This window comes from Dermacentor silvarum, chromosome 6 (assembly GCF_013339745.2).
Source record: "Dermacentor silvarum isolate Dsil-2018 chromosome 6, BIME_Dsil_1.4, whole genome shotgun sequence".
Lineage (NCBI taxonomy): Eukaryota > Metazoa > Arthropoda > Arachnida > Ixodida > Ixodidae > Dermacentor > Dermacentor silvarum.
In genome coordinates this window covers 181,520,177-181,545,872 of record NC_051159.1, presented here as the reverse complement: position 1 = coordinate 181,545,872, position 25,696 = coordinate 181,520,177, and the positions used below count along the sequence as shown (strand labels likewise).

The window sequence follows — 25,696 nt, the reverse complement described above, 5'->3', positions numbered from 1 at the left end:
CACTCACTCAATCACTCACTCACTCACTCACTCACTCACTCACTCACTCACTCACTCACTCACATCACTCCACTCACTCACTCATCCTCACTCACTCACTCACTCACTCACTCACTCACTCACTCACTCACTCACTCACTATCACTCACTCACTCACTCACTCACTCACTCACTCACTCACTCACTCACTCACTCACTCACTCACTCACTCACTCACTCACTCACTCACTCTACGACGAAAAGGTGAGCGGCACGGTTAGCGGAAGCTCATCTCCGATGGCGAATAAGCGGAGTCCGCACCAAATAGTGGCCGTATTTCTGCTTCAGAGAAGACCAACAAGCACACTTATTTCTTCGCTGTGAACTATAAATCACGGGGTCCTAACGCAGATTGTTCTCAGCGCCGACAAGAGCAGCAGTGCAAACCGCTGGTGGGCGAAAGACGCTTTTAGGAGCAGTTCCTCAAGCGCTATTTCACCCATGTTGCCGACTAAGGAAAGTTTACCAAAGACGCAATAATATATTGCTTCCACTATTCTCTATAATGTGATGCCAGTGAAAATAAGATCGAACATTATTTGGAGCTGGGATTACACAACATGATTATGACCGCAAATCTTCGGAGAGATCAGAGCAACAAGCTGCGAATGAACCCTGCTCAAATTATGACGTCAAGATTTCTTGCCGGCGCTTGCGGAGATTGTCATCGCGTAGCGATGTGTACCAAGGTGAAAATGTGAGCCAAGTGGGCGCGAGGCGGCACGCGTCTTGTAGGTTCAAACCGCCATTACGCGCGAGGCGCGGCAAACGCAAGGCGCGTGGGCGCGAGCTTTCGCGCGCCGGCACGCGTACGTGTAGTTTGGCCTTTAATTTCTGAAAAAGATACAGCTACTCACCAAGCCAGTCATGCCACTCAGAGCATGGCTATATGTGCTAGTAGAGTTGATCATTGGATGTGTCGCGTCATGCCGGGTGTGTTGTCGCTTCTCATATGTTCTATAAACTGTGGTTATCTAGTATCTTTTGTTACAACCTATGTTTTGTTACTGAAAACTGAAGTTAGGAGCGGAGTAAAATTTACTCCCATAAGCAAATTATCTAACGAATGTTTCTGTAAAATGACAGAAAAATCCGGCAATAGAAAATTTCACAATAACTACATAAAACATAAAAAATATGTCATTAAAATTATCATACGTTTTCAGCATGTTTAAACAAAATTTTCTTTCACAGTGTAGGTAATGAACGAAACGAAAGGCGAGGAGGTGTGTCGAAGAGTGGAAAATCATAATACCTGTAGCTAGCCAAAAAATGAGAATAAGAATTAACGTTTCGGTGTTCGTACGGATAACTTAATATTGAGCAAGATGTCTGCGAACGAGGTACCAACGCAGAAACCGAAACGTCAGTTTCATTGATCGTTTCATGGTCAGTGACAATGTTTATAATTGATACAATACTGTTTATACTTGAACGTTGAGTGGGCGTCACAAGTGAGACAAGAAAGAGGGAAGGTCTGAGTTCCTCCATTTTGAAATTACTATACTAATACGGAGCCATGCAAGCAGCTTAGTTGTCGTTGCTTATTTGCTTACGTAAAAACGAACATATAACGGATGCTTCATTACCCTCCACGATGCACACATGTATATTCGCTCCCTTAGTGACTAACTGTTCTGTATTGCACAATGTGCAATGTTTTTTTGATGCATTTCTTTCTGGGCACGCGTCAAAATTGCCACTCAAGAGTCACGACGCGCCGAGCAAACGTCCCGCAACCCGCATGCTCGTCGCGCCCCAGTGACGCACCAGGGCGCTCGTGCTGCAAATTTTGTCATCACAAAATGGCCGCCTCGGTCCGATTTCGCCGCTCGAATACGAGATATTGCACATATCACATCCTCGTTTGCGTTGTCATTCTTTAAGGTAGTAAGTCGCACATTCTTCCCCTATATGAACGTATACTTTCTGGGCAATCTTCGTGTCCTGTGGTATATAGTGTCCGGGCGACGAGGAAGTCGTGCGGGAATCTCGGAGCGTATTGAAACCACGCACCCTCCTATATATGGCTGGCGGATTTCACCTCCGACTACGCTCAGGCTTGTCACAAAGCTCAGTCTAGTTAACAAAGACAGACGGAGCGATTGAAGACCGGTAGTCCTTTTCCGTTGAAGTTTATTTTTTTGTTGGTCTCTTTCCTCTACAGCGAGTCGTTTCGGACTTGCAAAGGTTTACGCGACAGCCCACGCAGTTAGTACTTCACACCAATCTGATTAAGAATTTCATCCAAAATGGACGCGATAAGGATCGAGTCCTTGTGTGGCATTAGCGGGCTCTCCTTGGCACCTGTGGGAAAAGTAAAAAAAAAAAAAATTTGATGAAATACGAGCTTTACAGTGAGAATATTTGTGCGAGTACCTTTAGTGGTTTCTGTATGAGTTAAGAAAAGTATCTGTTTGCACGAACAGGTCAGCTTCATTCGCCTGGAAAAAGATTGGCTGTAATAAACTAATTTATCGACGAACGAATGCTTTCATAGCGGTGCTAAATATGAGCAAAGTAGACAAAAGCGATTAAATTCAATTTTTACTTAACCTCTTATTGCCTTATATAGAACAATACATTTTATCTATATTTTAATATTTTTTGTGGGAGTGGGATGGGTACATTTAAAATTGCTTTACATTTGCTACCCTATAAACGAAGTTTGTGAGATTCCTACGAAAAAGTGTGAAATGACATCATATTGCGGAACAATGTTCTTATAATCTCATGGTTTCACGTCCTCGAAAAATAAAGTCAAACTGTCGCTCATCGTATGGCAGAATGTAAAGAAGCTGTATTGCAGAAACTCCGATTCCAGTTTGAGCACTAGCCATGCGCGTTCTTTGAAGTGGCTAGATTAGTTAAAAACTCCGTGTGCAGCTCGTTGTTTCCCAAGGAAGGGATGGTGACGCGCGCCCACATCTTTCTGCAGGACAACTGTATGTATGATGTCATGCTCGAACTTTTGTTTAGGCGTCCTTTTTGGATTTAGGAGCTCATAATCTAAATGTCGTGAAATCGTGACAACCGGTTACAAGAGATGATTTTACACTAGAGAATCCGATAAGCGCACCAATAAAACACAATGGACGCAAAGGAGCGCTGAAATTGATGTGGGGATCACTCATTCATTACACATGGACTCAGAACACGTAGACACCACAAGCGCTGCGGAAACTGGTTTATTCGAACGATGACTAAATATAGAGGAAAAGAGCGAAAACAAACGAGAGGAGGTGGAAAAAAAAGAAAAAAAAAACATCTGTCACGTGCCGTTAAGGAGCGACATTTCGCATTCTAAAAGCGATATGGACGGACAACTCACCCATATATCGCCAGTACTCGTTAATAATAATAAAAGAAATTACCGCCCAAGCACTTTGTACAGATGGTTAACCAGCGAAGCTTAAACGTGCGGCCCCGGTGTTTATCATTAATAAACACCGGGGCTTATCATATAATAATCCCGACGGTTCATTAATGTCTTTCTCAATTATTGGTTACGTCTTTGTGTTTCTTAATGAGGTTACACACACGTTCGGCTGCGACAGAGAGAACGACGTCACTGAAGGTATGCCCGCAGTCCACCGTTGTCGCATTGCCGCTTGCGATTCTTGAAAAGTAAATTGCTTGACAATTAAATCTGTCCGTCACGTGATACAAAAAAAAATGTCGCTGTTTCCCCGAAAGGCGAAGCATCAATTGCGATAGCAAATTAGTAGAGAGCTATTCGGAGTAGGGATAGTAGTTTTATCGACTGCATAAACTTGGACACATGCACTTACTAACTGAATTAACAAGCGTGGTGTCAGCGCGCACAAGCAAACATGAATAGATCACACTGAATGACCGCAGACGACTGTCAAAACGCTGGCAGCAAGCGCAGCCGCCGCAGCGGGCACAGGTTCGTGTGCTCTATCGCTTCAACGGAAACTGAGCGGCGAATGCACAGCGCCTACAAAGGTCCGAGCCGTGTGGAGATAAGAGACGGTGCGGGCGACCGCCACAAGCGCGCAAAGTACAAGCCCATTTATTGGCAGAGTAGAAGCTGCCCCCCTCCCTCCCTCCCGCGCTGCCTTCCCGCTTTCTTGCTTTCGCGTTGGAGATTGAGTGGCCAGTTCCCCTTGCGCCCGGTTGCAAGATACGCATTTGGTGCCTCAGCACAGCGTAGCCCTGCCTCCCTCCCTCCCATACCCCCCCTGGCCTTTCGCGCGGCGGTCGCGTTTGCTTTCCGCCGTGCTTTCGCTCTCCGTGATAGCGCGCGTCCCCCGCGCGCTTTCACTCGCGCATATGGCGCGGCGACGATTTTATCGCACTTGGACTTTATACGGAACCTCACGGCGATGCCGATGGCAGAAATCCGGTTGAAGTGTTCATATAATTGCTATCGCAATAATAATAACTCATACCCCCTTAAGCAATGGCTCATACCCCCACAAATGCGGCCTCCCTATTACGACGGCAGAAGAGAAGTGAAATTCTACGCTGGAATGATGAGGGGCAACGTAGCCAGCTGTGGAAGAAGAAGACGACGACGAACGCGGGAGCAGTGGCACGAGCGTGTTCACGTGGTTGCGCCGAGGGGCGCTAACGAGCCAGCTGTGGAAAAAGACGACGCTCGAGCCATTGCTGATGATGATAGTTTTCGGCGTACAGGTGACGGACGAATCGGCTAGCCACATACAGCTTCGCTGTAAAAACGCTTCAGCAATCTCCCTGGTTCTCTTGTCTTGTCATTGTTAGCATACAGAACTGATGTGCACTTAAATTACGGAACGCATCCACATTTTGTGCAATGTGTCGACAAATGTAATCTCGGAGCGGCCTTCAGCTCATTGCAATGCTCGCGCAGGCCTACTATCGGCGTCAAATGCGGAGCGCGTGGCCGAAGCATAACTGAAGGTGTATATATATACAGGGTGTCCCAGCTATCACGCAGCACGATTTAAAAAAAGAGGAACGGCGTTACGCCAAGCAAACCTAGTGCGTATTGTTTCCAGTGCAGTGGAGTAGCCGCCAGTAATTTTTTCGTTGCTGAGATTTAATTAGCTAATTGTAATTAATTATCTAACTCGAGAAGTGCTGTCCTAATTATCAAAGTGTCAATGGGACAATTGTAGAGCAACATGAAAAACTACCGATACAGCTTTCTGTTGCTCAGTACGTGCAACATAAAAGTGTTTTTCCGGGCGTGAAAGAAGCCCGCGAATACACGCAGAATTGCCGCGCGACTGGCCGCTCGAGGCACTTTGCGTGTATTCGCGGGCTTCTTTCACGCTCGGAAAAACACTTTTATGTTGCACGTACTGAGCAACAGAAAGCTGTATCGGTAGTTTTTCATGTTGCTCTACAATTGTCCCATTGACACTTTGATAATTAGGACAGCACTTCTCGAGTTAGATAATTAATTACAATTAGCTAATTAAATCTCAGCAACGAAAAAATTACTGGCGGCTACTCCACTGCACTGGAAACAATACGCACTCGGTTTGCTTCATGTAACGCCGTTCCTCATTTTTTAAATCGTGCTGCGTGATAGCTGGGACACCGTGTATATATATAGTCATCACTATTGACAGACCAAGAGAAGGGAAGCGCAGTCGAGGACAGCAGAAAACTAGGTATGGTGATGAAGTTAGGAAATTTGCAGGCCCAAGTTGGAATCAGCTAGCGCAAGACAGGGGCAGTTGGAGATCACAGGGAGAGGCCTTCGTCCTGCAGATGGACGTGAATATAGGCTGATGATGATTGACAGGCACACACTTTCGGTTTGGCAGCACTGCGCCATGATGCTCTCCCTATACTGCGATTTTTTCGTTTTCTGTTCCGGTTCTCCTGTACTCGAAAGCGAGAAAATAAAATAATAGAAAACATAAGGTAAAATATCGAAGTTTAGGGCGAGTATTTGCTGTGCCGTATATGTGCTATCGGTGCCATATGAAACGCGAACAGCGGTGCGCGTGCTACAATTTACGCCGTCATCTTTTCTTGCTTTCAAATAAAAGAGAACCAGAACAGAAATGAAAATATCGCAGTTTATAGGGCGAGCGTCATCGCGCAGTGCAGTCAAATCGGGATACGCGCCTCTCAATGGTGATGACTGGACGGCGCGCACTTTATCTTCATTTGTGCTTCGGCCGCGCACTCCGCTGTTCGCGTCTCATTTGACGCCGATAGTACGTACAGTCGCGATGAAAAGTTTGGGGACTCCCATGGCATCATCCAGAAATTAAAATCCACTCACGCGCAGCTCTGCGGCCTGGAATTGGTTTAAGACATTGTATTGGTCAAACATGCGCGCTTACGCGTGCGCTCCTGATTTCAGCTGGAATGCACAGGCTGCAAAAAAAAAAAAAAAAAAAAAAAAATCGCGGCACCTTTGGTTTTCAAACTTTTGATCGCGACTATGCATGGATCCAAGCAGCGTCCAGTTTGCCCAATGTTTACCTTGTTGGAGGACAGAGGAATGCAGTAAATCATACTGCATCGGGAGTTTGCCGACCTATGGAATTCTCAGTCCATATCGCTTTTAGAAGGAGAAATCTCGTGCCTTAACGGCAAGGGAGATATGCAAGTTCTTTCCCATTTGTTTTTTTTTTCATCACTTCCTCTCTTTCGGCTTTGCACATTTCCGGTATGTTTATTCATCGTTCGAATAAACCATGCAGTGAATATGTATCACTTTGCAATGAATATGTATCAAATAACCCATATTTGTACTCTTTTGCAGTGGGGATCACTGTTGGGCGTGATTTTAATTAATGCGCTGTTTAGTGTAAATTCACCTTCCGCTTCACTTTTAGAAAAACTGTCTGTGGGGCCTTGAATAGACAATATGAATTGCGATTTCACCTCGCAGCAAGCATCTTCTGACTTCTTCAGCCTCGTAGCGAAGTCCCCCGCTGAATTTGTAATTCAGTGGCATGCAGACAGGCGGGAAGGGAAAGTCCATCCGTCCAGCCGGCGTCTGCATTCCTCTCGGAGATAGGCTCGGTGGATCCAACTTCAGGGCGACAAAGACAAAAGAGATTCACCACGAGAGCTATAACCGCCACGAAGCTCCTCCAGAAGCGGTGTGTGGAATAGCCGTCAAATATATTCTTTGGCTGAAATCAACCTGAATGAGCAAAGCGGCGTTTCTGCGCAACAAGTGATTTACCCTAAGTGACCATCGACCTGTATGAGCCTGTGCCCGTTGGTCGATTATTGTAGAACGAATAATGGTTCATCACAGTTGTGACTTAAGATGGGGACACCTTTATTTCGAAAGTAAGAGACCAGGAAGGAAAAACTAAGGTGTCCTCAAAGTCCTGCTGTTTGAGCTGTAGATGGAACGATGCAACGTAAATGACAGAGGCATGTTCCGCAACATTCTGGCACTCAGTCAGCGCTGCTGCGACCAATCTACCCACATCTTGTGGTCATGCCATTGCTACGGACATTGATCGTGTTGAATGCGTGTTTAGTCGAAACAATGCAGACGCAAGAATAGCATGTCTAGCCTTTCCGATTCGAACCTCAGTTCAAACATATGAGTAGCTTGTTTGCTTACTGTAATAGTTCCATTTGTTCCGACGATTTCTGCTGTTGATGGCATGTGAAAAATAGATGACATTGCGAAAGTGGCAAGGCGCCCGCCGCTGAACTCCATTGTACCGGCAACGACGGTGTCCACACCTGCGGGCACATAACAAAATGCCGGTTGCGCTTTGACGACTTGGTCACATGATCAAGCACTTAGAGCTACAAGTCACGGTAACGGGAACTTTAGCATGAAAGGACGAGTGAATCGAGGTAGTTTATCTAGTAGTTCATTACAGTAAGAGATACTCGAGACAATAGCTTGAGATACGCCACGTAAATAGTGGCTGTTTGCTAGCGTGTACTTTTTGTGCGGATTCTGTGACATGAATGACGTACCGCTGTTGAATGCGCCCTCAGCGCTACAGTTAGAAGGAAAAGTACTTGATTAAAAACCACTCACGCAAGTGTTTCACTGTTCTAGTTTCACTGTACGAAATTTCTCTGGCGCGTCCCGTCTCTGCAGGTGTTTGTAGATTTTGTGTGTTTTTTGTTTTCTTCTTTTTTTGTAGTGGAAATTGGCGGGTTAAGAAAATGTGAAGCGGGGCTATTGGTAAAGTTGAAGGGACTAAGCGCGCTACACAGCTTACTCTCAGTACCTTGGATCAAAGTCAGTACAGATTAATATGTACACTTAGACCAATCCAAATATTATATTTATTTATAGCGCCTATCTCAGTTTGATGGTAACGTATATGAAAGTTTCTCGCTAGTATATGCAATCATAAAAGCAGACGCGTTAGATTACGTTCATTTGCATCATAAGGTTCATAAACTTCAGTGCTGATCCTACACATTTCATGAGCTCTCAACGTTTTTGCGAGAACAACGGCGCGCTTGAAACGACGCACTAAGCGTCCATGCAGCTGCACCTTTAGGCTGCACATAAGCAAAAGTAGTAGTATACGGGGTGTTTCAGCGAATAATTTCAAAAAAATTCAGAAATTGCCTGTGGCAGATAGCACAACTTCAGTCTATGAGCTTGTATACTCGAAGAGGGGGCATTACTTGCGCAAAAAATTGAAATGCATAATTGAACAATTAACAAAATTTACTTATTCAGTTTCTAACTAATCACCTTATGGCACATATTGCAATTTACTAATTCTAGCCGGGGAGCTCGCAAGGCGGATCCAATTGGAACGAATGCTCAGTATGACACCAGTTTCGAGATATAAATTCCCGAACTTTGCGGAGAAATGCAGTGGCGTTCCAGTTACTTTTGTGCTTCAATGCATAAAACGTCGTTTTGTTAAGAAAGTAACTGGAACGGCAGGGCATTTGTACCGCAAGTCTGACGGCGCATATCTCGTAAATGGTGTCATCCACACAATTCTTTTCAGCTAGATATGCCTTGCAGTCTCACCAGCTGGAATTTGTAAAATGGAGAGAGAGAAAAAAGGTAAAGGAAAGACAGGGAGGTTAACCAGTGTAAAATGGAACTTGTGCCATAATGGAACTTGTGCCATAAGGTAGTTCGTTAAAAACTTAATTAGTGAATTTTTATAAATAATCGATTATGCATTAAATTTTTTTGTGCAAGTAATACAGTGTTCGCTGAAGCATTCTGTATAACAGTCTAGGCTGCAACCTGTCGCCGTCAAGGCGGCCGTAAAAGATAAATGCAACATTGCTCCTTGCCTGTAATTATTTCTTGAAAAGCTAGTTGATGAAGGGAGTTAGAGAGAAAGGAAATGCAGGGAGGTCAACCAGACGCGCACCCGGTTTGCTACGCTACACAGATGAAAGGGTGTTAATTTATAAAAAGAGGGAAATGATATAAAGAGAGAGAACGCCGCTTCATCAGGAGGTGCACATAGACACCATAGTTTGCCACTGAGGTCTGTGGAGGTCAGTTTCTGAGCTTGAGGCGTTGTGCTTGACATGGGGCTGCACTGCATGGGGGACTTACCTATATGAGGCCCATGAAGATACAAGCGAGCACTTTTATATACCACGTTGAACGGGAAATAGGTGACATATTTCTGCGTAGACTATAAGGGTGAGCAGACACTCGCCTTGCCTGTACTTTTTGTGCATGCGTATCTTCGTGCTATACCGTCCATTTAGCAGTACTTCTTGCTCGCAGAGACTCATTGTCTGTCTGTGTTCCTGTCGGACGGTATTCATGATTTCCGAAGATTATAAATGGGGGTGGCGGCTGCAGTTAAGAAAAATATTGGGGGTGTCAGGCTTCTCCTATAGGAAAGTGCAGGGGTGGGTGTCGGGGGAGGGTGTTATGGGGCTGTGCATATAGGTCATTGTGTCTCTGTGTTGCTGTTAACCACGCACCTTCATCGGTGAAGTCTCCGCTTGCGGTAATTTTAATCGGAAACTCCGGGCCAAAAACCTGCAGGATCAGGTTTGTGGTGTACATGCCCATGGTCAGCACTGCGGAGCCGCCCAAGTCCTTGCGGAACACCCGTTGTAGCCCTTGCATCGGGTAGCCTGCGGTCATGTGAACGTAGCGTGGCGCGCCGATAGAACCTCGCTCCAGCTCTTCCTGCAAACGCCGGTACGTCGGCAGGAAACGGCTCCACAGCGCCTGCGATTAGTACGTCGCAACGCACCTTCTCATCGCTGTTTGATTTTACCCTACGACATATGCGCATGTTATGTGCTATTGTTAGCGAACAATGCAACGCTCAAAACGCATGAGACGTCAATGGTATTTTCTGTCAGATTAAACCATGTTATGGCACAGATTACGTCGTACGCGAAGCGCTTTGCGTTCGATAGAATGACTTGCGCCTCACCTCCATGAGGAAGAGCCCCTTCTCCTTGGCCACCTCGCATAAGGCTTCGGTGTCTGTTCGGCAGCTGGTGAGCGGCTTCTCGCAGAGCACGTGCTTGCCGCTCTCCAGCAGCATGCGCGAGGTGGCGTAGTGGTCGGGGTGCAGGCTGCCCACGTACACCACCTCTGCACAAAGCGAAGTATGCGGCTGATGACCGTGATATGAATATAGCCAGTTGCACGGAACGTGTCCCCGGTCAAGTGCGTGCCCAACCAACACCACCTCCTGTTCACTCCGATCCATGAAGTCATGCTACCTGGCCCGAAATTTCCATTGCCAAGCCTGGCGGGACGAAAGCGGCGAGGTCGAAATCACTGCTACTTACTCGGGAGCATTAGATTCCATGGCAGTCGGGCCATAGGTGATGTTGGCCCAACCGCACCTCCCCTTCCTGGCTATGCCACTGAAAATGCGCACTGCATACGATGTTTTCCCAAAGGCAAGCGGACAAGTTGTTTGCTCACAGTGCACACGTAACAGGCTTCGTTTAAGGTGGCGGTCCCACTCCGGCGCACGAGCCCCCCTCTTCAGTACTTTTGGAGCAACCGTGGCGGCTCTTCTATTTAGGATATAAAGTTGTCGTATATGCCATAAAAAAGCCCGATTCTTGTAGATTTCAATTATATATAATATAAAGAAATTGATTTATGTGATTTAGAAATAAATGTTCAAGAAGCATGAGATACGTGGTTTTTGCGAACCGTGTCTCAGTTGTGACCATATTTAGAAGAAACTACCGCATTTACTGCATTGCGGCTTGCTCTGTAGCTTTAGGACATATTTATCTATTTCCTAGACGCAGCAAAATGTTTTTTTTTTACTTTTGGGATAACTTGCTTTTGAAGATTGCCAAATATCGCCATCTTCTGTTGTAAACAGCCCGTCAACTACACGCTCAAAAAAGGAACATTTTGGATAAATTGGAGTTCAAGGAATTTTCATTTAGGACGCAAAATTTCATTCATGTACCTGTATTAGTTTTCGTAATAATGCGGCCGAAATTAAGCAATGTTTAGAATTCTGGTTCTACTGTTGCCCATTTTTGCGGGAAGGTACTAAAGCTACGAAGCTGTGGTTTAAAACTAATAAAGGTACATGAATGAAATTATGCGTCCTAAATGGAACTTCCTTTAACTCCAATTTATCCAAAATTTAGCTTCCTTGAGCGTGTAGTTGCCGGGCTGTTTACAACAGAAGATTGCGATATTTGGGCAATCTTCAAAAGCAAGTTATCCAAAAAGTAAAAATTCAGCATTATTTTGATGGGTCTAGGAAATAGATAAATATGTCCTAAAGGTATACAGAGCAAGCGGCAATGCACTAAATGTGGTAGTTTCTTCTAAATATGATCACAACTGAGACAGTTAGCAAAAACCACGTATCTCATGCTTGTTCTTGAGCATTTATTTCTAAATCACATTAATCAATTTCTTTATATAATCTACAAGAACGTCTTTTTTGTGGTATATACGACAACTTTATATCCTAAATAGAAGAGCCGCCACGGTTACTCCGAAAGCACTGAAGTGGGACCGCCACCTTAACAAACCAGCTGATAGCTCACGCTAACGGCTTGGAAGAACGGGCGCTCTTTAATCAGATTGTTGAACGAGATATAGCGAGGGCGTCTGGAAATGACAGATGGTTCCTATGAATGAAGGGCACTGCGGATGCGGTCCCTGGTTTTCTAAGTCTACAACACGGGTCGCAGAGGAGCTGGCTCATTCTAACTGGACGCATCCTCACATCCTGTTCAACACATGAAATGGGCTGAAATGGCAACGGGCCTGTTTGCTTACAGGTCCCAATATGGCGAAGAATGCGACACACAAATCTGAATGAACCGCCTTAGCAGTCACTGCCTCTCGCGCAAGGCGATGCGGTGCGTAGCACATATACGAATCACGATCCCCTGCCACCAGCCACCTTGCGTTTACCACACATTGGCAGTTTTCAGTTGCCACGTGAGAGGAGCTAGCGCCTGCGAGGAGGACTTGATTGCACTGGCGTTTGCTCTGGAGAGCTTTAACAGGCGACGTTGGCTCAGTGTATTTGGCGCTATCTGCGTACAGTTGGAACGCACGTATACTAAAAAGTCAAGGCTTTGTTAGCTGTCACAAGTAGCGACGACGTGCTGGCTACTGTGCGAAAGTAACCAGGGTGCATTTCGCTTATGTGCTTTAAACATGAGTTCGCCCAGGGAGCGAGAACGCTGCTAGGGTGACATGCGAATGAAATGGCTCTTAAGTGTGTGCTTAAAAATGAGCTAATTTCGGAAGTTCTGTGTGCGGTGAACAGGGCCAAGCAATCGGCTCAAGCCCACGGCATCCTGGACTAGGGGCGCCGCCCACCTCGGACGATTCCGCCATCGGCTCATTTCTGACTAAAATTTCCTCCTCCTCCTCCTCCTGTGTGCGGGAACTAGATACCGGCTTCTTACCGATGTTCGGGTCTAACGCCAGCTCTTCATAGCTGGAGTATGCTTTGCTGATGCTGTGGAGGTCTGCAAACCGCTTAGCGTTCTCGAAGTTCCTTCCGGCAACAGCTACAACCTGGTGGATGTAGACGGGAATACAATGATTGACATGCATGATTCAAGCTATTATTGATTGACACTTGCTGTGCAGCTCCGTTTGTTCACCTTTATCATCATCAGCGGCCTATTTTTATGTCCACTGCAGGGCGAAGGCCTCTCCCTGCGACCTCCAATTACCCCTGTCTTGCGCTAGCTGATTCCAACTTGCGCCCAGAAATTTCTTAAATTCATCACCCCACCTATTTTGCTGCCGTCCTCTACTCTGCTTTCCTTCTCTTGGTACGCATTCTGTAAATCTAGTGGGGCACCGGTTATCCTACGCATTACATGGCCTGCCCAGCTCCATTTTTTTTTCTCTTAGTGTGCATTAGAATATCGGCTATCCCAGTTTGCTCTCTGATCCGCACCGCTCCCTTCCTGTCTCTTAACGTTAGGCCTAGCATTGTTGACCTTAGCGAGCATGAAAATATAAGTTAGGACAGCATGGTCAGTTGTCGGGTAGCACAAGAAAGTCGTGCCTTATTTCTAAACAGCCACTATCGCTCTGCATTGCACATCGAGATGCACAAGTTTGATTTGATTTCTTGATTGGCATTCAGATATGACAGATATGACATTCAGATAAAAAAAAAGAAATCTTAGAAATGTGCATACACATTGCAAGACAAATTTGACCCTTTGTGGCTCTGCCCGGTGCACAATAATGGTCATCTATCTCGCCTGAATTTCCTGTCTTTGACGCTGCGCCTTCGGTACATTCAGGCTACGAATGGCGTGTACGAATCAGCATGACATACCTGACAGGAACGTGGAGAGCGCAGAATGTTAAATACAGTAACTGTACGCAAGATTGATGGTAGTTATCGGTAGGAGACAAGATAAGCCGCAAAAGGTATGCCAGCAGAGCCGTTGGCATACCTTTTTCCAGTGGTTGCCGAAAAGAAAAGAAAAAAGTCGCAGTTTCGTCCGAAAGGCGAAGCATCGATTGCGATAGCAAATTAGTAGACAGCTATACGAAGTAAGGATAGTAGTTTTATGGGCCGTATTAAGTTGAAAATATTCGCTTACTTAATAAACAAGCACGGTGTTATGCGCGCACCGGTAAACATGGACACATCTCGCTCGATGACCGCGGAAACTCGTCAAAACGCTCGAGTGAGAAAGCTCGCCAGCAGTAGCGGGTAAACTGACCTTCGCGCCGTCTCTCGTCTTGCTTCAACGCGAATGTCGAAAGCACAGTGCATACAAAACTACCGGCACTCGGCGCATGCACTTTGTACCCATCGCAGATCGCTTTGGAGATGAGGCCCCCGCGGGCGCACACTTCGGCCACATCGCAGGTCGCTTCCAAGATACGGTGCCCGCGCGGCAGCTCCGTCAGCGGCAGCTCCGTCAGCAGCAGCCGCAAAAGCAGAACGCACCCCCCACCCCTACCTTCTCCGTCGCCTCCTCCCACACGTACCCCGCGAGCGAACGAAGACCACGCGCTTCCGGCTGCCTTCCTCTCTCGCGTGCGCGAGATTGGGCTGCGGTTCGCGGTTGCCGGCTCACCCTCGCAAGCTTTCACTCGGACGCGCAGCGTACGGTGTGCGGCGACGCTTTTATCGCCGTTGGACTTTATAGGGAACCTCACGGTGACGACGACGGCAGAAATGCGCTTGGAGTGTCCATATAATTGCTATAGCTATATAAAAAAGGATGCAGAAATTAAGCACATGAAAAAATCTAAACATTTCTAACCTGACTCCGAAAAGTATAGTATTACAACAAAATTGATATAATGAAGATAATTACATCGATGAGTCTTGAATAGTTGCACATGTTTTCAACATACGAATAAAGCAAGAACGCACACACACAAAAGAGACTAACACTTTAACACACTATTAGAATAAGAAATAGAAATTAACTTGAAGGCCTGTCCGTTTACTCAGCGCCTTGAGTATGTTTCTCAGGACAATGTGAGTTCGTAATTGGCGCTCTTCCGGTGCTAGATTCCACATTTACATTATTGCTAATGCACATGTGTGTTTAAATTCTCGGACCTTCGCTATTATATTTGCCGTGATAGGCTTTATGGGCTCACTTTAGCGGTCCGTCGGCTGACGGCCGCTTAGCTTCGCCTTATCTCTACTACATGGCGCAGGCGTCGGCGCCTTCTGTATTAAGTACTAGGTAATTGAAAGTGTGAATAAACAACCCGGAGACATCAAAAAGAAAGTGACAGAAAGAGAGACGGTAAGCTGGATGGATGGAAACAAAAAGACCACGGAGATTTACAAACATGACAAGAAACAAACCAAGAGGGAAAATCTGTACGATAACGCAAATGGTCTTGCTATTTGAAGCCCGAGCTGTCTGCATGAGGAGAAAAACATACCGGAGCAAATATTCCCGAATGTGCACGTGCAGCAATAGTCGAGAAACGATTCAGAACGTCGTAAGGATATTCACCCATGAGGGGACCTACCAGAAGCGCTGGGATTCAAAGCCAATGGAAGCGTTAAGCAGTCGAGATAAGCAAGATGCGTGTTTAGTATTGATCGAAAAAAGCGTAGGGAATAGATTTATAAAAGCAAGTCGCGCAATATAGAGGTCTAAGTTTTAATGAAGAAAGAAAAGGTGAGATAGGCAACACGCCAGACTGCGGTGTCAAGCAGGCTGGCTGATTATTTGTCGTTTTAAAGGAAAAGATGCCAATAAAAGTAATCATCCGATAATGTTCCTCATATGCTCCCACACGAGGCATACAGAGTAACTATAACGGGTAGGGCGACTTTGCACCACGACTATCATCATCGCAGTCGTCGTCTTCCGTCGTAACGCTCTCGGACTAGTAACGCAGTCTTAAGGTTCAAGGTATCGAGGAGCGTCGTGAGTGCAGCTATATGGGCTTGCTGATGTGGCATCTTCTACTTCGTTGTAGCGCAAGCGGAGCGACGGGGACACAAAGAGGCACATTAGACTACGCACAGCGCTAGCGCTAGACCGCACGTTGTCTAATGGGCCTCTCTGAGTCCCTCTTGTCCTGCCTGCGCTACAACGAAGTAGAGGAGCGCTTTTTCTTCTCGAACCATTTTCGTGGGCTGATCCCGAAGATAGTGCAGTCTAACAGAGCAGTAACAGCCGCACGGTGGTACCGGTGACAAGAGAAGCGTTCTCGCATTCTTCAGTCGTGACAGCTAGCGTTTGGAGACCTGTGGTCGAATATGCAGACGCTATCGTCGAGACGCTGCTGCTCAGGTCGCAAACGCTGCACGGGGTTCCGACCTGGTCCTGGAGGAAGTGGCGCTCGAAATACCGGTGGGCTCTCCCGTACGGGTAAGGCACGCTGGTAAGGGGAGCGCCACCCATAACACATAGTGGAACACAAATGACCAGCTCTCAAAGCAAGCTAAACGCATTCTTGGAGGTTCTTCAAAATTTATTTTAGTTAGCTATGCGCTTCTTTACTTTCATACTGCGTTATCATCTATGCGTGGTTCCTCGGTTAATGTCTTGCAAGTCTCTTGCTTCTTTGTATCCCACGAAACCGTTCCCACAATCGAGACTCCAAACATCTCACATTGCTTCTTGCATACAGCGAGAAATTTTTGATGCAAAAAGGGAATGAAAACTGCCCAAAGGTTAAACCTACCCACTCACCATGTAGTCGAACTCGTTTTGACCTGTCTATTAGATTATGTTGGCTGAAATTGTCGAGTACTTCAGATATCATGATGGAGCGCGCAATCTTTTCTGTTGTAGTGTATAATGCCATCAAAGTATAATGCCAAGATTTATAAATCTTGGCATTATACTTTGATGTAAACATATAATATGACATAATGTAGGTTAAAGTAGACGCTTATTTCAAAGCAGCTTATTTGAAAAAAAAAATGTTATAAAACAGTGGCATTGAGCAGCGAGGATAATAAAGGGTCCGAGGTGCTCGATTTTGATGCTATTGGCATTCTTTGTGAACTTCACTCAGTTTGCGATATGTCTTTATACAGGATGTTTAGCGAACACTTTCAAAAATGTTTAAAGGTTGCCACAGGCAACCTTTAATTCTAGCTCATGAGCTGGTCCACACGAAGAGGCGGACATTACTTGCACAAAAAATTGAATCTCTTCATGTATACGGTTGTTTGCCGATGATTGTGTTGTTTACAGGAAAATTAAGAGTGAACAAGATGCTGCCATGTTACAGTTAGACTTAGAATGTATTAATACTTGGTGTTCCACGTGGAAGATGAATTTGAATTTAAAAAAGTGTGTTCATGTATGTTTTACAAGAAAGAAGAAACGGATTGTAAGTCTTTACCAGATAAATAATACCCTGATAAAAACCGAACCTATATACAAGTATCTAGGTGTGACGTTATCATCTGACTGCTCATGGTCTGCTCATGGATGACGTCATTGTAAAAGCTGGTAGGGCACTCAATTTTATTCAGAGGAACTTGAAATGTTCACAGACGAACCTAAAGAAAACTGCTTACTTAACATGTGTGAGACCGATTTTAGAATACGCCTGCGCTGTCTGGGACCCCGCGCAAGAAAACTTGATTGATAAACTGGAAAGAATTCAAAACCGAGCTGCTAGGTTCGTCCTGGGGCGATATGGGCGGAGAGAAAGTTGTACTCAAATGAAACAGGAATTGAATTGGGAACCGCTTTCCTCTCGGCGGAAAAAGTTGAGACTAAAGTTTTTACACCTAATATTTAATAATAAGACAGGAATTAGCAGTGAAAGCTACTTGAAGCAACCACATTATATTTCTAGGCGTAATGACCACTCTCTTAAAATCCGCGAGTACCGTGCCAGGACGAACTTGCTTGCGGATTCCTTTTTTGTTAAAACTATTGTGGAGTGGAATCAGCTGTGTGAAGAGCAAGTGTGCTGTACGAATGAAGATTTGTTTTTTTCCCTCCTGTAACCCCCCTGCTATAACGCCTTCGGGCAATGCGGGGTAATTCTTGAATAAAGAAATAAAGAATAAATGCATTCAAATTCAAATTCTTTATTTCCAAAACAAGTTGGGTGGTTGACAGGGCTAGAAGCTGCGGTCTGCAGCTTGACAGAGGCCTACACACCATATTGAAGGCAGGGCTCGACTTCGACGTGCATGTCGAACCGTTAAAAAAACCCCATAAGCTCTGGCATAATACACTACTTAACAACAATTCACTAATTAAGTTTTTATCTAATAACCTCATCGCACAAATTGCATTTTACAAATTCTAGCTGGTGAGATAGCAAGGCATATTTACTTGAAAAGAATTGATTGGATGACACCATTTAAGATATATGTGCCGTCAAATTTGTGGTAAAAATGCACTGCCGTTTCAGTTACTTTCTTAACAAAACGTCGTTTTATGCAATGAAGCACAAAAGTAACTGGAACGCCACTGCATTTCTCCTCAAAGTTCGGGAATTAATATCTCGAAGCTGGTGTCATACTCAGAATTCGTTCCAAGTGGATCCGCCTTGCGAGCTCTACGGCTAGCATTTGTAAATTGCAATATGGGCCATAAGCTAATTAGTTGAAAACTGAATTAGTGAATTCTTGTTAATTAGTCAATTATGCAGTTCAATTTTTTGTGCAAGTAATGTTAGCCTCTTGGAGTAGACCAGCTCATGAGCTAGAATTGTGCTATCTGCCACAGGCAACCTTAAAAAAAGTCTGTCAGCCCTTCCACTATAGGGTGGAGATGAAAGACCAGCGAAGCTGTACTATGGTGGGAATTGTGAATTTCCGATTATGACTATTAAGATGTGATGGTGTAATTGATTATTTGAACTATTAAGGAATGAGAAATATATATGATGCGGTGGTTTTCATTTATTTAGTGACCACAGGGATCATGGCCTTATGCTCGCTACGGTACACCGTCACAGGGTGTACGGCAAAAGTTGGCACGTTCTTCATAAACACGTCACCAAAGCCGCGCGCGTTCTGTGCGAACGCGGGCAAAACGCCGCCGCCGTCGACAACAGTTCTGCGCGTTGTTTGTGTGTCCGCAGAGAACAGCTTTCAAAACGCTGCATGGCGTGAGCGAACGCGCCAGCAGGAGCGGGCGAAGGTTCATGCGGTCTATCGATTCAAGGGAAACAGCGGCAAAGCACAGCGCATACAAAGGTAGGAGCCGTGTTGCCAGATCGCTTTCAAGTTACGGTACGCGCGACCGCCCGGCGCCCAGAGAGAGTTGGCGGCACAGGCGGCAGATGCCGGCAGGGCTGCGCGCATGCGCCGCAGTGGGAGAGCGGGCACGCACGCGCACAGTCTAGGGTGCCTCGATGCCCTCCTCGCCCACCGCTCCCCTTCCACTGTGAAGTCGCGTTTGCTCTCCGCCGTGCGTTCGCTCCCCGTGAAAGCGCACGTCCCTCGCCCTCGCGCGCCTACAGCATACAGCCAATGAGAGTCTTTTTCTACATCCGGACGCGACCATCGAAGAGTGAGCCCTTAACAGCTTCGCTGTAAAAATGTTGAACGTGTTCGCTGGAACACCCTGTAAATCTATCTATATTTATAAACGCGCCTAACTTTCCCGCCAACTTAGGTCGCTAGGTAGTCCATGGTGAAACAAGTAGAGCAGCAGCCCGGTGCTCTGCTTGTTTTAACCGGTTTCGAAACCAGTCGTAGGCCAACTTGGAATGGTTAACCTCCCTTTCTTCTGTCTCTCTCTCAGGGTATGTGGTGTACTTCAGTGAGCTTCTTTCACGTCAACTTAATTTACTTATAGTATCAAGTTTTGCGTGCCCACATCACGATGATTCTGAGGTAAGCCGTAGTGGGAGACTCGGGATTAATTTTGTCTACCGGGGGTTCTTTAACGGGCACCCAGTGCACCGTACACTATTGATTTTGCATTTCGCCCCCATCGAAGTGCAGCCGCCGCGGCCGGGCTTTGATCCCGCGCCCTCCGGCATAGCAGCGCAACACCAATGCACTATACGCCATCACGGCGGGTCCATGCCAACTTTAGTCATTGGGTATGTGCCACTGAGTATGTGCCGCCTTTCATAAAAATGATTATATAAAACTTACAATCAACAATTACCCACCAACCATAAGATAGATTGCCAATAGCATTAGCGTCGCCAATCATCTCGAAAGAATGGATGCACTGCCATCTTTTTTGTTAGTCACAACTGTATGTGAAGAAACCGACAACGAAGTCAGATAAAGTCACCAGATAAGGCATACCATACCATACCATCATAGAGGCTTCAATTACAGCGCCTGCTTTGTCAAATACAGTTTTACATAGCAGCAATATGCAACATTGCGGTGAAGGACGACCGTTCATGCACTACTGGCGTAGTGTAACTTGTTTTCTTGCGTTATTGCCACACAGCAGTTTAAAAGCCATTGCGGCAGCGTAGCGTGCTTTGCAAAAGAAGGGTCGAAAGGGCGCATACCTTGTGCTCGTCTGGTGACATGCTACGCAGGCAGACAACGAAATCGTGACTGATACGACCAGCTCCTACAACACCCCATTTCGTCGGATTACTCATGGTTTGTTTAGTTCACACTCTATTGTGCTACTTTGTGAAGCAAAATACGCGAGACGTCGACGTTCTGCAACGAAGTCTCTGCGATTGTGGCAGGCGGTACAGTAATATTGACGCAAGCGAAGCGGCTGATAACTTTATCAGCATGTGCTGATAGCACGACAAGGGGGCCTTGAGCGAAAGAATGCATGAAAATAAAGCTGTTGTACGGTTATGCCTTTGGCACTGCTCTTATCAAGTGTATGTCTTCGTGCCTCCTTACCAACGGCACTCAGAGCAAGTCCCCCAACGTGACAGGCTAACTTAAAGGCGCGTACACTAACACACGCCCAAGAACACGAAGCAAGGAGAGACATGGACGGGTCGTCTGCTATTTTAAATGGAACGAAGCGTTCCGTGTTACATTTCATTTTCACACAACTCTACAGCCTCCGAATTCGTTTCATGACTCGTTCGTGTACCAAAAACGCTTTAATAGAAACGGGGATGTATTTCGTATTTTTCTGAGCACTTGTACTCCGGCCTAATACGACATAATATCGGGAAGAGGAATTTATGGGACACTGGCCCATACTGACATCAGGACAGAGAGCGTTGAACACGTTGTTGCACACATGCGGACTGAGTGAGGGATTTAAGTGCTTTCTATGGCGTTTATATTCTCAATTTTCTTTTTACAGCGAAAGCTGTATATGGCTAGGCGAAACTAAAAACCCTTCGTCCCAAGTTTCAAAAAACGTCTCCATTGGCAGCGCCGTCAGTTACGTCGTTCTCTACGTCGCACCAAAGCGTGCGTGCCATTGGTAGCGCCGTTAGAGACGTCGTTCTCTGCGTCGTACCTGTTCTGCATGCAACACCGCCTCCTCGGCTTATCGGTGTTGCATGCGTTCGATATCTCGAGTTAGCTCGGCGTCGTGGTTAGCAGCATCCGCCCGCCATTGGCGTTTGCGTTCCACTAGAAACACAAACATGTAACCAATAATTGAGAAACGCTTCAATACAGCGTCGGGATTAACCCACTGCTAAACACCGGGCCGCATGTTCCAGCTTCGCTGGTTAAAGATCTGTACGAAGTGCTTGGACGGTGTTTTTTATTGAATTATATGGACACTTCAACCGAATTTCTGCCGTCGCCGTGAGGTTCCGTATAAAGTCCAAGGGCGATAAAATCGTCGCCACGCCCCGTATGCGTGAGTGAAAGCGCGCGGGGGACGCGCGCATCACGGAGAGCGAACGCACGGCGGAAAGCAAACGCGACCGTCGCGCGAAAGGCCGTGGGGGTGTGGGAGGGAGGGAGGCGGGGCGACGCTGTGCTGCGGCACGAAATGCGTATCTTGCAACCGGGCGCAAGGGGAACTGGCCACTCTATCTCCCACGTACGCGAAAGCAAGAAAGCGGGAAGGCAGCGCGGGAGGGAGGGGGGGCAGCTTCTACTCTGCCAACAACTGGGCTTGTACTTTGCGCGCTTGTGGCGGTCGCCCGCACCGTCTCTTATCTCCACACGGCTCTGACCTTTGTAGGCGCTGTGCATTCGCCGCTCAGTTTCCGTTGAAGTGATAGACCGCACGAACTTACACCCGCTGCGGCGGCTGCGCTTGCTGCCAGCGTTTTGACAGTCGTTGTCTGCGGTCATTCAGTGTGATCTATTCATGTTTGCTTGTGCGCGCTGACACCACGCTTGTTAATTCAATTAGTAAGCGAATGTGTCCAAGTTTATGCAGTCGATAAAACTACTATCCCTACTCCGAATAGCTCTCTACTAATTTGCTATCGCAATTGATGCTTCGCCTTTCGGGCAAAACTGCGACATTTTTAAAATTTCAACTCAACTTTTATAGCATGTGATTACCGCTTTAACGCAATCATCACACGTCATCAAGGCACCATCATCCGCAAGGCACAAAGAGGCACCCTTCCCACCCCAGCCTGCATCCACCTTCTCTGAGGTCTCACAGACTGCATACACTGCGGTGACCGCTCCAACACCCATCATATCCTGTGAATATGCCACCCTCCGCCTCCTGCACTACCTTAGCCCACCTCCCTATCTCCAACTCCCTGTCCCTACCCCCCAACCACATTCCAGGAGCAAGAGTACCTGGCAGCATACATCTCATCCACCATCGAGTACGCTGATAGAATAGGCATGAAATGAGGGCGCCTGCTCATTATTCTTCTTCTGAGGAGGAAACAACTTTATTTTGTTAATTTGGCTTAGTGAGGGGTGGTTACCAGGTGATGCCTTACAGCTACCTCCTCGGCTCTTTTGATGGCCCGAAGTTGAACCTCCAGGCTCGAGTTCCTGAGTATCGCTTCCCACGCTTCAGGCGAGGGAGCGGCCAGGAGATCTGGTGGGGGCGGGGGGGGGGGGGGGATCTTCTCTGCAGTCCCAGAGAATATGATTTAAGGAGGCTATGGACCCACATAATGAGCAGTGTGGGTCTGTCAAGTCAGGGTAAAAGTGTGCGTATATTTATGGGCGGCGAAAGGAGTGCGTTTGGAGTCGGCGCCAGGTGACTTCTTGTCCCTTGGTGAGCTTGGGATGAGTTTGTTTTATTTCATCCCACATCGCGAGTTTGTTGCCTTCAAGGCACGTATCGATGCCAGAGATGAATCCGAGTTTCTGAGTGCTGTTAGTCTCAGCGCTGACAATTTCCTGACTTTACTGGATGCTTATCTGAATAGCACTTTTAACCTTTTTGACGACCAATTGTTTTTTGAAAAGAGGCCATATACATCGGTTCGTGCGTAGCACCTTTGTTTTTGTGACCTATTGCTTTCTGAAATGATCAGAACTCTGGATGACTGCTTTTGAAGAGACACTTGTTTTAAGCTATATGGACGATTTTTTATTTGTTGTGTACTAACAATTTTTTCAACTGATAATGATTACCTTCTTCAGGTTTTAAATCTTTTTCGACTTCACGACAATGGTCTGTCTTTCACAAATGAGCTTCCGGTAGACAACAAGCTGCAGGTTTTAGAGTTAAATATGAAGTCTTTAAACAAACATGTCTGCTGGTGTTATTCACCAGGTGCGAGAGAAGAGCTTTTGCCCTATGACTCCGCCCACTCGAAGACAGTGAAAAGAGGCATCGCAAAGCTTTTCCCAGGTTTCGCACTTATAACATCGTGCATTCACCACATAAAGATTGCTTTTGATAATTAGGTCCAGTGGCTTTTTAAGTCTGGCTTTCCTCGTTCGGTGCTGAAAGGGCACAAATCGATGACAAAGGGCCGAGTAAAATGGGTAGAGGAACGCCGTGCGCTCACCAGCTAAGGTCAATCTCTGCTCATAAACGACGGCTATAATAAATGTTGCGAGTTGAAAAGCCTGCCTTCTCACGTTCCACCCTGGGAAGAGGAGTTAGTAGCCGACACGAAGCCCTTGCCAGGTAAGGCAAACCGCCCAATGCGCGCGCACCAGTGCCGAACCATCGCACATATGTGACCTCGAATGCCGAAGATCAGACACTCCGCGCATACTAGTACGTTGACAGTTCTTGGAGCCACTGCACGTCAACGGCGCGGTCGCGGAATATTGCGAAAACACACAAATGCCCTTTACCAGAGTGATGGACTCAAAAAATGAACCAGTGACTACAAAACTGTAACTTCACACAATTTCGGAGGGCACTCATCTGGCTCGATCAATGATCGACAGAGTGCCTGCGCAGACCGAAAATACCCTCTACTAGGTCAACACTATGACACTGCGTGATATAAAGGGACCTCCACGGAGCAACATCAGCTCCTAACACATCAAGATCGTATGTGATAGGCTGGTTAAAAAGCACAGAGATTAGGGAACACAGGTCATAAAATTTCCGTAAAGTGGCTGCCAAGCCATACTGGAAACCCCGGCAACTAGCGGTCCCGCGAGCTGCGCACAACTCAATCAATATTCCTAACTGATCTGCTCGTCCCCGGATACTTTACAACAAGATCCAGAAGATGAACTGCGCTGGCTTCACAATCACCCCAGAGAACACTTCCTGGCCGCGATTCCCGATCCAGACGACCCTCTTCCCAGAGGACCCTCTCGAGGAGCACAATTACTTACAAATAAGACAAGAGCAGGGTACGCCATGACAGACGACGTCATCGCCTCATGGCAGGGGCGGCGACAGCGCAATGACCTCGATCGCCCGCAGTCACGTCCGAAAGTAAAATGTTATGCAGGTTCAAGGAAGGTAACTCCAAATGTCCATCAGCTCCAATGTGAACGACTAAAGTGATTCCAGGGTATATGTACCGGCGCTAAGGAGGTGACATCGCTTAAGGACTGGGTAAGACCACGGGCCAACGTCAAAGAGACACTCAACTCACCATGAGCCATACTTAGTTCTGTGCCCCTTAACTGCTTCCTCAAATGGGCCTATAGAGCCATCCTTTCGATAAATTATTCTTTCTCTCTTTTTTAATGTGAGGATATGGCGCCAGTATGGTGGCGCCACCTAGTTAAGGTGCCTGAAAACGCAGCGTGCCCGACATGTAAGTTGCATATAGCAATTTCATGCTGCATGTAACTGGACCTGGTTCACTCAAGCAGGCTAGGGGCGCTATAACGTAAAATGATTACAAACTGTTTTGATTCCGAACTCCTGACGTCAAATTTACGAAATCACCGACGCAAGCATCGAGCGGTGATCCGCAGCGTTGTCTGAACAACCCAATCAAACACTCTCCTCGTTTATAGGAGGTCACCTTTGTTCGTTTTCAAAACGAGTAACATTGTCTACTCTCAGCGGTTTTTCTTATCTAATTGGCTGACAAGAGGCGAGGAGCACGCTCTACTTGAGAGGGCTTCGATGGGGCTGAGCCAGCACAGTGAAAATAGATAACCGCATGAAGAGGGTGGTGCCGGCTTCTCCGATTGGCCCGCTTCACCTTACTTAGCTTGCGGTGGCTGGTCGAAAATCGCGGCGGCGTGCAACGGAAGGATAAGAATGCCGCTAAAACGAATCCTCAGCAAGAAAGAGTTGGCAGAGCGATGTCGTATACATGCCGAAAGAGCTCGATAACGTTTTACTGCCACACAAAAAGGTTTATCATGCGCAAATAAATACATGCTCACCGGCAGGTGCTAGTAGCGAAGACCTGAGCGATCGGCGGGCAGCCATCTTCTATTCCTTTCGGAACGGGGCAGTCTGTGGCTATTCAGAAAAATTTTCAGTTTTGTTCGGCATATTAATGCATTTTTTTTTCGTGTACACGTCAGTTTGACGTGGTGAGTTT

The 25,696-nt window shown here is 46.5% G+C and overlaps 1 protein-coding gene across 2 annotated transcripts; it reads right to left on the bottom strand.

The window, feature by feature from the left end:
- Positions 1 to 2,171: 2,171 nt before the first annotated feature.
- On the bottom strand, positions 2,172 to 20,560 carry LOC119456492 (trans-1,2-dihydrobenzene-1,2-diol dehydrogenase). 2 transcript variants are annotated; one of them, XR_005193135.2, is made up of 8 exons: positions 20,366 to 20,560; positions 12,862 to 12,973; positions 10,383 to 10,546; positions 9,919 to 10,171; positions 7,598 to 7,722; positions 6,898 to 7,048; positions 2,419 to 2,483; positions 2,172 to 2,346 (listed from the first exon to the last, which is right to left on the bottom strand). XR_005193135.2 is itself a non-coding variant. In XM_037718308.2 (7 exons), exons 1-7 carry the CDS (start codon positions 20,459 to 20,461, stop codon positions 2,252 to 2,254), a joined length of 996 nt encoding a protein of 331 aa, XP_037574236.1. In that variant the 5' UTR covers positions 20,462 to 20,559; the 3' UTR covers positions 2,172 to 2,251. The 2 variants fall into 2 exon arrangements, 1 of the variants encoding a protein (XP_037574236.1); XM_037718308.2 differs by lacking the exon at positions 2,419 to 2,483 and having other exon boundaries at positions 20,366 to 20,559.
- Positions 20,561 to 25,696: the final 5,136 nt, after the last annotated feature.

Excerpts from the sequence above, each read along its gene's own strand:
- LOC119456492 (XM_037718308.2), bottom strand. The coding sequence starts at position 20,461 with ATGAGTAATCCGACGAAATGGGGTGTTGTAGGAGCTGGTCGTATCAGT. Across the intron at positions 12,974-20,365 it reads TGTCACCAGACGAGCACAAG|GTTGTAGCTGTTGCCGGAAG; the intron begins GTATGCGCCCTT and ends TACATCCACCAG. Across the intron at positions 10,172-10,382 it reads AGGGGCTCTTCCTCATGGAG|GCGCTGTGGAGCCGTTTCCT; the intron begins GTGAGGCGCAAG and ends TACTAATCGCAG.